Below are 11,384 nucleotides of genomic sequence, written 5' to 3' on the forward strand. Positions count from 1 at the left end.
AAGAAACGAAACGGTTACACAAGGAAAGCCGAGCGCGAAAAAATAAGGCGGGCGCGGATAAAAGGTGGAACAGAAGAAGAAGTCGGTTGTGGAATGGAAGAGGATAATGCCAGGTGTAAAACCTTCGTACCTTCCCACTAAGGTGTGCGAGAAGGCATAGCCATCTCTAGGCGGCCGTAGGCTGCCTTTAGTGCGATTGGCTGTTAGCGGCTGAAAAAAACGACCCTGGTGTTGGCAGACCCTCTTTGTGGTGCTGGCTGACCCACTATACCCGAGTCTCGGCCCGAGACTCTCGGGGATCTCGACGCCCTGGATGCTCAACAGGGTATTCAACAGACAATATCTGGGAGTGGGGCCGATATGCCATCCTTAGAGGGCAGCACATCAGCTATGTTGTCAGAGAGGACTCTGATCATTGGGCTGTGATAGGATATAGGCTGGTCAAGAGTCCCTTAGATGGCATATCCGCCCCAGTAGAGAAGTTGATCCTCCCATCTCGTGTCCATGCATATGCGCTCATGCACATCTTGAAGTGGCATATCTGCTTCTTTCATCCTTCTCACTCCTATTTAGGTATGGCATAGCTGCCCTTCCCATCCTCCTCACGCGGAGTTAGTAGTGGCATACCCGCCCCTCTCATGCTTCTCACCCACAGTTAGGAGTCGAATAAACGTCTCTTGCACCCCTCTGCTCCCCATTTGCGAGTGGCATAGGTGCCCCTCTCCACCCATCAATCCTCCAACACAGATTTACTCCATGACTCTTAGGTCACGCTGGTTTATAGCAGCACAAGTCAGGAAGGTGAGGGGGGGAAGGGGTATCATTGGACTCGCAGGCGGTCGAAGTTTTTGCCGCTTGGATGCAGTCATTCATTGTCGATATTGGTGCATCACATCATCGAATAGCATAGTACCTCATAGATTCCCATCATAAACAATCACGGGTCAACAACTCACGGACGATGAGTGAGTGCGTGCTCGGTGTGTTGGGCCGTGGTCGTCGTCAGCTTTGACGGTCATGTCACAAGTAGATTTGTGTTGGTTGGAAAAGGTAGTTCGTAAAGAAGCCGAGCTTACGGCTATCACCCGTCACGTGACGTGGTGACGTGATGTAAAGTATTCAGGGAACGTCTCTGTCATGGGCCACGAAGTGGCCGCCACGCCGTAGGGAGCGGGCACATCGGGATATTTTCGAGCGAGGGAGCTTTGATGTTAAAATATATTGGCCATCCTGTTATAGGATTCCTGTATTGTTTTGAGCTTTGGGAACTTCCATCTCCACCGTGTTGAATCGATAGTGACACTGGTATCAACTGAGCTACGACAAGTATAATAGATCCGCGTTTCCTTCCGCAACGACAACACATGACCAGATGGTTGTGCGTCCGATCGTGCGTTCCATAATGCGTGGCTGCGGAGCGATCGAGGTCATGTTTATGAAAAATGACTGGTTCCAACCGAGGAGTCTCTATGCTTGCCTCGAGTAGTATTCGGCGAAAACCGGGAATCTTTTCCTATCAAACAATGGGTATTTGAAGCTCAGAGCCTCACTCTACCAAGCCTCATCTACCTTGCAATAGTGTCGACTGCTTTGGATTAGTATCGCTGGTTGAGAGGCGAAGGCAGAGTTCCGTAGAAGGTGAAAAGAATGGTCCAGATGATGCAGGGAGACAAAGGTGATTGTGTGAGGGAGGTGCTTCAGCGTGCATCCTACCGCTCCGCGATAATCGATAAAATATCTGTGATGCAATTCGCTCTTATTCAAAGTGATCTTGTTTGGCGGTTTCTTCCTTCTTGGCCTTAGCATAATGCCAGTAACTTATCACAATATATCAGACAAGTGCAGTGACAGGAGTCTCTGTTAGTATTTGTGTAGTAGCTTTTCTCTCCCTGAGTGGTTCTAGGACCTAGGACGACTCAGGGAGAGAATAGGGCCTAGAATCTAGATGGTGTCCATTCTCTGGGATGAAATCCTAGTCCCTAGCGTAGTGATGTTTTGACAGATCTCCGTTATTTCGCGAAGTGCATCGGTCATCCGGAGTATCCAACGCATTCGCACTCTCCTCTGTAGCTTTTGCCCGTGTTGCCTCCTTCTCCATGGCAGGAACTCGAAGCGACTCCATCTCCTCAGTGGTCACCACTGATACCTACGTCGAAAGAGTTATCGATAACATTGGTTACGGCAAGTTTCAATACTGGCTCCTTGTCCTCTGTTCGGTCGGTTACTTTGCGATATGCGCTGAGTTGCTCGTTGTGGTATTCATCCAAGGCGAGATCATGGAGGAGTATCATCTTAGTCAAACCGGATACGCTTTCTTCCCCTTCCTGACTTCCCTCCTATCGATGATCTCCTCGACACTGTTTGGGTACCTTAGCGATTGTATCGGTCGTAAGTGGCCGTTCGTTATTACTTTGCTTATTTCCGCTCTGGCTGGTATTGCCTCCGCCTTCTCCTGGAGCTTCTGGTCTCTGGTCATGTTCCGCTGTATCGTTGCTATTGGTCTCGGTGGACTCACTTCGTTGGACTATCTCGTCTACGTTGAGTTCACACCTCAGTCCCGAAGATGCCTCTACTCTACTGTAGTCTTCATTGGAGGTTGTCTCGGTGTCCTCTACTTGGCCGGGGTTAATCTTGTCAACCTTTCCTTCTCCGGAATCCCACAATGGAGAGTTCTTCTTATCCTGGCCGCGGCGCCCCTGCTCCCAACTGGGATACTCAGGTGGTACTTCCGTTGTGAGACTCCGCGATATCTGATGTCGCGAAGGAAACTTTCCGAGGCTCATATGGTGCTGGTCCATATGGCTAAAGAAAATAAATGTGACTCTGCAACGGTCCCGCCTCTCGATGAATTCACTTGTAGAGCTCAGGAGGAGGCTGTCGGTAAGGTGTCGTCATCTGAGTCGGAGAAGCTCGGCTTTTTCGAGGCACTCGGAAAGATTTATCATGGTGAAGAGTTTGACCGAGCTACTATTCCATTATGTTTGATTTGGTTATTGCAGGCTACTGCCTATTGGGGTCTCACACTTTTCCTGCCAGGCTTCCTGGTCGAATCTGGTCTCAACCCAAATTTTACGCTCTTTCTGATGGTCCTTTGTGAACTCCCTGGTACAGCAGTTATCGCCGTGCTGCTGAAGAAGATGTCCATGAGTGTATGTCTTCGTATCTTCCAAGGATGTGCATGCTTGGCCTGCCTCTGGTGCACCTTAGCTTCGTATTTCAATGCCCCTGTCGTAGTAGCTGTTGCTTCGTGCGCTATTTACTTCTTCCTAATCCCCTGTTGGTGCATTATTTACGTTATAACTCCCTCTGTCTATCCTCCACGCTATCGAGGTTCAGCTTCAGGGATGCTCACCGCAGTGGCTGGTGTGACTGGGGTTGTTTCCCCGTTCATATCAGCTGCGATCTCCGAGTCGTCTGAGGGACGTCAATGGCTCTATATGGCAGTCTGGACGGTAGTGGTTGGTGCCAACTTCCTCGTTGCCCTCATTTGGCTGAAGATCAAGAACGAAAGAAAGAATAACTCTTGAGTATGGACAGCCGTATGTTCACAAGCAGTTGGTTGGATTTCTGCTGTAAATCGTTTGACTAAGGCTGTCTAGTGTTCTTAAAGGCTTTACTTACTGCTATTTCGGGACGTCTCCGTTCACTCCCATTAGTGAAAGTCTTTTTTGTTGTGTTGAAAATCTTCACGGTGCGATAGGGTGTTTGAAGGGTATCTTGATTCCCTGTAGTTAAATGCATTTCTAGGTTAGTACTATCTTGGGGTCGATATGCCATCGGTTGCGAGGGCGCGTATCTCAGGTAGTAGGATACGAATTAGGGTACGTCTCTGTTCATTTCAATTATCTAGAATGCTTTCGGGTTGTGTTGAAATTCTCCGTGGTGCGATACGGTATTTGGAGTGTATACTCATGATCTGTGGCAGAACGAATTTTCAGGTTAGTAGTATCTTGGGGCGGGTATGCCATCGGATGATGAGCAACTAGATACAATAGAGGTTCTACTGAGGCACGTTATCCGTTTGGAGCGATGGAGCATAGTGCAATTCTACGGTTCCGAAAATGAATTGCATGATGAGCATGTGTTATTGTTCGCGTGTCTCCTGAGCATGCGTAGGACACATGATTTGTGACGCGCATGCCTTCGTGTCTTGCCTCCCTACTGCTTTATCGAGAGTAACATGACTTCAAGATCTACAGTTGGAGTTGCACGAGTCTCACCCAAACAAACTCATGAACTCCTCTTGGGTTTTCGTAGTGTTTATCTCTCCTCAAGGCGGCTTTTAGTTGTTGCGCTCCTGCTTGCAACATGTGGTGTCGTCAATATGGCGCCGTGTCACCTTAGCTTTCTTCCCAAGGGATGAACGTTTTGCCACCGAGGGGAAGATGCCGTATGGCAACAAGTATGGCGGTTCGAATACTGCTTTGGCAATTTTATGCTGCCTTTTCGAACATCTGATGATCACATGTTGTTCAATACATCAAGGGCTGAAGAGCTCACAGCCGACATTATACTCTTGTGTTTTTCTCGTGGATCCTATCACGTCGTAGATTATCTCAGTTCGAACTCTCCTGATGTTTGGATCTCGCAAGCTATCAACCACGGCAACGGCTAACGACTTATCCTACGTGGAGGGGCTCATCGATGTCATCGGCTACGGTAGATTTCAGTACTGGCTGCTACTGCTCTGTTCAGTGGGATACTTTGCGGTATGCTCGGAACTTCTGGTTGTGGTGTTCATCCAACGTCAAGTCATGGAGGAGTACAACCTTACTCCAACAAGGTACGCCTTCTTCCCCTTCCTGACTTCGCTCCTATCGATGATCTCCTCGACACTGTTCGGATATCTGAGCGATCGTATCGGTCGTAAGTGGCCGTTCGTTATTACGCTTCTCATCTCGGCTGTAGCTGGTATTGCCTCCGCCTTCTCCTGGAGCTTCTGGTCTCTGGTCATGTTTCGCTGCATCGTCGCTATTGGTCTCGGTGGACTCTCCTCGTTGGACTATCTCATCTACGTGGAGTTCACACCACAGTCCCGTAGATGCCTCTACTCAACTATCGTCTTCATTGGGGGCTGTCTCGGTGTCCTCTATTTGGCCGGGGTTAACCTTGCTAACCTCTCCTTCTCCGGTATCCCACAATGGAGAGTTCTTCTTGTTCTGGCCGCGGCGCCTCTGCTTCCGACTGCCATCCTTAGGTGGTACTTCCGTTGCGAGACTCCGCGATATTTGATGTCTCGAAGGACGGTATCCGAGGCTCATAATGTGCTTGTCCACATGGCCCACAAGAATAACAGCGGTGAGGATGCAGTCCCGACTCTCGACGAGTTCTCTTCCAGGACCAAAGAGGAGGCCGCTGGTGAACAGTTCTCGCTTGAGACGGGACGATTCGGCTTCGGAGAAGCGCTTAGATACATATACCACGGAGAAGAGTTTGCCCGAGCTACTATTCCATTATGTTTGATTTGGTTACTGCAGGCCACTGCCTATTGGGGTCTCACACTTTTCCTGCCAGGCTTCCTGGTTCAATCTGGTCTCAACCCAAATTTTACGCTCTTTTTGATGGTCCTTTGTGAACTCCCCGGTACAGCAGTTATCGCCGTGCTGCTGAAGAAGATGTCGATGAGTGTATGTCTTCGTATCTTCGAAGGGTGTGCATGCTTGGCCTGCCTCTGGTGCACCTTAGCTTCGTATTTCGGTGCTTCAGTCGTAGTAGCTGTTGCTTCGTGCGCTATTTACTTTTTCCTCATCCCTTGTTGGTGTATCATCTTCGTACTTACTCCAGCAGTCTATCCACCACGTTATCGTGGTTCAGCTTCAGGGATGCTCAGCGCCATCGCTGGCCTGACGGGCGTAGTGTCCCCGTTCATATCGGCGACGGTTTCTGAGTCGTCTCGTGGTCGCCAGTGGCTCTATATGGCGGTCTGGACGGTGGTCATTGGTCTGAACTTTCTCGTGGCTCTTTTATGGTTGAAGGTTAAGAACGAAAGGAAATTTGATTCATAAGTGTGGGATAAGGATATCACACTTCAGATTGTTGTGTCGAGCGAATGAACGCGGATTTTAATCAGATAGTACTCAACATATCTAGTCGTCACCCTCATAGGGATTAAAGAGATTTTTCTATGCTTGAATGTTGTGTTTAAAGACTCCACGATGAAAGCTATGGTTGGTAGAGATACCCTTCTCATTACCATCTTTCTGGGCCCTTCGAGAAATGAGTAACCCTATAACCCTCACACCCATTCATCTGCACGCTGTTTCTCACGCTTTTACACGTCCACCTTTCTCTCTGCTCGGTTGATTCCAGTCACGACGTGTCTAATAATCCTTTTATGAACCGTCGCTGATCAGACATTGCCGGGGAAGTTATTCGCAGCGAATAATTATAATGCCACTTCGAAATGTGTAGACCTAAGCGTGCCGATAGAATGTTAAACGCATGAGACTCTTCACAATAAGCAACGCTCCTGTACTCTATGGAGATCAATGGTACAAGTAACGTAGAATAACTTATGGCCTACCGTGGAGGGTTGCGAATCCCGAGGCAGCGAGTCTAAACAACAGGAACACGAGCCATAAGCATGACAAGTGTTGCGAGTATATCGTACACGTCACATCTCTCATGCCATACTCAAGGCCACATTGCATACAATGAAACATAACAATATTTAACTGGTAAATTAAAAACATTAGTTGTCTTTGAACCATGAGATATCATCATCCTGGGCCTCGCGACGACCTCTCTCAGTGAACATGGTGTATCTGTCATTCCATCTGACCTTTCAGACAACCTCGATGGTGATGCTAATGTTTCTACGCATCTCCGGTGATGGGCTCTAATACACCCAATTCCTTCCCCACAGACACGAATGCGGCCACCGCCTTCTGCAGCTGTTTTTCAGTATGCGCCGCGGAAAGTTGTACCTAATCGTTCAACACTCTGTAAAACAACAATCACAGCGTCACTCACTCTGATTCTGGCTTGGCCTTTGGGTACAACAGGGTAACTAAACCCAATGACGTAGATATCCCTATCCAGGAGGGCGTCAGCAAACTGAGTCGCGAGCTTAGCATCACCGAGGAGGACGGGGACGATGGGACAACGCGAGTCGCCCAACACGGTAAAACCAGCACGGTTGAGAGCTTTGCTGAGAGAAATACGGCTGTACACAGCTCAAGCCATAACTCAGATTTACCGGAAATACTCCGTATTCTTCGCCAGCTTCTCCTGAAGCTCCGGACTTTCCTCCAACTTCTCAAAGGCGACCTGAAGACCAAATATCACCACGCTGTTCCTGAATAAAACCTACTTGACTGGCACCGACAACGCTGGGAGCCACCGAGTTGCTGAACAGATAAGGGCGTGCCTTTTGACGCATCACTTCAATGATATCAGAAGACGCTGCCGTATATCCACCGGTCGCACCACCTGATACCGAGGTGCAGTCAACATGACAATATATTCCACAGCAGAATGAATAAATCCATTGAATGAGACGCCACTGGTAATAAGACCTACCGAGAGCCTTCCCCAACGTCGAGTTTATGATGTCCACTTTGACGCCATACATATCAGGAGTACCGCGACCATTGGCACCGAAGACTCCAGTGGCGTGGCATTCATCCACCATAACATAGGTATTAGGATACCTACAACAGGGGCACTATGACAAAGACCTTGTGTAGCATGTGGGAGTACTTGTGGGCTAACTCGACGATCTTGTCGAGTGGAGCGATATCACCGTCCATTGAGAAAACCCCATCCGTAACAATCAGGCGGATCTGAAAGTTGTAATAGGATCACGAAAGGCAACTTCATGTATACTTTCGCATTGCTAGCCTCCTGAATTTTGGCCTCCAAGTCCTGCATGTCCAGATGATTATATCTGCAGAAGAACGAGATCCACCAAAGTGAATATACCCTACCCGTAAATTGAACCCGAAGTCCTCACCTTGACAACGTGACGACATATCCATTGGACCAACATACCACACAACTACAAGTCCACCGTACTTACCTGAACCTTTGGGCCTTGCACAGTCTTATTCCATCAATGATGCTCGCATGATTCAAGACATCCGAGATCACAGCGTCTTCCGCACTCAACAGCGTCTCGAATATACCACCATTTGCATCGAAACACGAAGGAAATAAAATGCAATCCTCCATACCGTGAAACTGAACAAGCACGAATCACCAACGAGTATAAACCAGACAATACAGACCTTTGCAATGGTCCTCTCAAGTTTCTTATGAATATCCTGAGTTCCACAGATAAATCTCACACTGCTCAAACCAAACCCATGAGTCTTCAGTGTTTCCGCAGCCGCAGCGACCAACTGTGGATCGTTAGCAAGACCGAGGTAATTGTTGGCACCTCGAAAGACAACAATGTCAACTTCAACTTCAGCACGGCAACACAGGTACTTACAAAAATTCAGAATATCGCGTTGCTTGCCACCCTCAACGTGGAGACTCGCTCCCTGTGGACTTGTAATGATACGCTCCGATTTATACCTATTAACACAATAACAATCATCTCAAACATTTCACTTACGTTCCTGTCGATTTGGCTTCCTCCACTACTGCCTTCAGTTTATCCGCCAGCGCACCATGAGTAGCAAAACCACGGGATAACGTCAGGACAGAATAGTGAGGAAGACGAGGGAGAACCGCAACAGACGCCAGGCAACGGGTGATCATCTTGGCAATGAAAAACTATTGGCGAGAGTTAGTGACAAACGGATCATTTGGGATTGAAACATAACGAAACTTGAAGCACTGCACTCAAGCTAGTTGCTCAGCTCATCCACGGCCACGCAATATTTCCATTCCATATCATTCCTTTCTCAATTCTCGATCCCTTCGAACACAATTAATCTACTGAACTGCACTGAACTCATCAGGTCAGAAATCACTTTCTACTGACCATCCAAGAATGGTTATTTTGTATCGACTCGCTACCAGCGAGTGGCGACAGGGCAGAGCTCTTTATGAGTGTTATAATGTGAAGAATACAGACAGTTTGGCATATCACGATAAACAAGGAGCTGCGGCCTGTTAACAGCGGCTAATGTCGAGGCGTGTGATACTTTTTAATAGCAGATTTCTCTTCGGCTGATGGTGTAGCAACGGGTGGTGATTCAAACAAAGTCGTGATAATTTCGTGGCGCGTGAAGACATCGAATCATTAAGAGCCGTTCACTGCATTCCAACCCTCCTTTGTGGGGCAATGTACACGTAGTCACCAGCTTCATGTGTAGAACTCCAAGATTGAGAAAAGTCAAAGCCGACTCGGATAACTCACAATGACGCTAGACTCGGCAGAAACTGATTATGAACCTTGTCGGAGTTGAGGCTGTCTGCCACTGAGTTCGCAATGTAATTCTTAGCAGTGTAATGCATTACTATGGGTAATCCGGAAGGGAAAGCCAAAACCCTCTGGCCAAGCATATCGCCAAAAAGCTCGAGTCCAGATACAATCATAGTCTCTGCGATACGCATGCACATAGCGTAAGCTACCCTGCGCAGCACAACTAAGCTTCAAATCGAGGGCCTTGACACATCCGATCGATGGTTTTCGGCGGGTTGTGGCAGATTCAATTTGGATCAACATGCGTATTATACTGCGAACCCAGGCGGTGTATCAGTTCAACGTTGCAAGTGCATCGCGACAATCCTGGGGACACCACTTAGAAGGCGCTTACTGCGATGAGCCAGATAGACGTATTATACGCCGCGTATAGACTCAGTGCACCCTGGAAAGCGCTTATAGATAGCGGCGGCCTCCATCAGACGTAAGAACCGACTCCTAAAGAGTACACCAATGAAGATGATGCGTAGTAGGCCTATTTCTAACTCGTGTCAAAGGGGTTCTCCATTCTCGCACGATGAACGGCCAGGATCTGTGTCACAATGTGCAGTCTTAACAAGCGCAAGGGAGACGATAGCATCCAAGCTGGCGTTGTTGACGAAGAATATACAGTTATGGACGGATTTTCATGAGAAAACTTGGTTTAGGGATACTCCTAAGAATTACTGAAAATTTGAGGAAATCAGTAAAATTCCAAAATTTCATTAACCGGAGCAAACAGTTTCGATTTTCGACACATCGCGCCCAACCTGACCTATTTTGTGTCATCCACACCTGACCTAAAGATACTGTCGCCATCATCAACGTAATTCGCGGATAACCGTGGAACCCGCAAACTTTGCGGGTTCTTGTCTTCAAGACGAACAAATGATGAGAAGTTCTCATTGTATTCCACGCCTACTGAAGTATGACCTACTTTGACACCAACACAAATAATATATGATATTGACCATTAATACTTGTTACAGAGTATTGTTTCTGCTATAACATCTCTCGGCTCTGAGTTCCCATAGAGTGACACGAATGTGCGGACCGCACAGTGCGGTGTCTTCCATCCTATTTTGATACTCGCCTGCCAATGGTAGGCTGTTATTGCCATCGTCACTAGCAGCACCACCTCCACCAAAAGCACCTTTGATACAGGAGGGTTTCAAGTCTCCTAGCAGCGCAGTACCGCAGTATTGATACACTAGTACAAAACCCTCTATGAACACCTTTAACAAATACCATATTTTTCTGAGTCTGCGCATACTTGTTGATAAGTTCTATAAGCAAGTTTTAGAAACAAATAAAACGCAGTAAGTTCGTGATATTGTCGTGCAGTATCTTTACCTGACATACATATCACCGAAAGTACACTCTGAAATACGGACTACAATATCGTACCACTCTCTTCTTTCTTCGGACTATTTTCATGTACTTGCATACTTCCCTCTTCAGAGAAGCATACCAAATGACGAGATACGACCCTAGCGAAACGCCTACCACCATGTTCATCATCAACTATGACTGGCTGTTGCGGCAAGAAAGTAGACAGTGTTGCGGGAACACTGAAAGTTACCGACTCTCCGGTACTGCAGTCAATGCCACTCACTTTGCGAATATTCATGCAAAAACCAAATGCAACTAACAACGTGAGGAAATGAAAGCAAAAACGAGATAACAACCAGTAACACTCATTGGAATAGTCTCAAAGACACTAATCTAAAAGCCACGCTATGAAAAAAAACTACACGCTAGTAGCTCACTCATTGAATTCCTCTATACCGTGCTCTACTAGCGTGAAACAGACATTCGCGTAAATCCGCTGCGTCAACCTCGAAGACTGTTACCATCGCATTTCTCATCGCGGTAGATCAGTCATCACGGATTGCACATCGCACTGCCTAACTTTGCTTGTATCGTCCGCCGCAGCTCGTCAGCTGAATCTTGCCAGGCACTCCTCTGCTGACTACACTGCCACACCCTCGCCTATGTCATCGAAGATTGGAAAAGGTGAACGGTTCAC

General features: G+C 47.6%; 3 protein-coding genes across 3 annotated transcripts; 2 read left to right on the top strand and 1 right to left on the bottom strand.

Moving 5' to 3' along the window:
* Positions 1-2,096: 2,096 nt before the first annotated feature.
* On the top strand, positions 2,097-3,527 carry Pmar_PMAR019965 (facilitative glucose transporter, putative; the record flags this gene model as incomplete). Its single annotated transcript, XM_002771326.1, has 1 exon — positions 2,097-3,527. The coding sequence occupies one exon, from the start codon at positions 2,097-2,099 to the stop codon at positions 3,525-3,527; it is 1,431 nt and encodes a 476-aa protein (XP_002771372.1).
* Positions 3,528-4,574: 1,047 nt separating this feature from the next.
* On the top strand, positions 4,575-6,005 carry Pmar_PMAR019966 (sugar transporter, putative; the record flags this gene model as incomplete). The annotated part of the gene is made up of 1 exon (XM_002771327.1): positions 4,575-6,005. The coding sequence occupies one exon, from the start codon at positions 4,575-4,577 to the stop codon at positions 6,003-6,005; it is 1,431 nt and encodes a 476-aa protein (XP_002771373.1).
* Positions 6,006-6,650: 645 nt separating this feature from the next.
* On the bottom strand, positions 6,651-8,706 carry Pmar_PMAR019967 (delta-aminolevulinic acid synthetase, putative; the record flags this gene model as incomplete). The annotated part of the gene is made up of 12 exons (XM_002771328.1): positions 6,651-6,764; positions 6,820-6,926; positions 6,973-7,150; positions 7,199-7,269; positions 7,313-7,431; positions 7,522-7,652; positions 7,702-7,784; positions 7,828-7,888; positions 8,021-8,181; positions 8,229-8,380; positions 8,435-8,520; positions 8,561-8,706. The coding sequence occupies 12 exons, from the start codon at positions 8,704-8,706 to the stop codon at positions 6,692-6,694; spliced, it is 1,368 nt and encodes a 455-aa protein (XP_002771374.1). The 3' UTR covers positions 6,651-6,691.
* Positions 8,707-11,384: the final 2,678 nt, after the last annotated feature.

Source organism: Perkinsus marinus, assembly GCF_000006405.1.
Source record: "Perkinsus marinus ATCC 50983 genomic scaffold scf_1104296963016, whole genome shotgun sequence".
Classification (NCBI taxonomy): Eukaryota; Perkinsozoa; order Perkinsida; family Perkinsidae; genus Perkinsus; species Perkinsus marinus.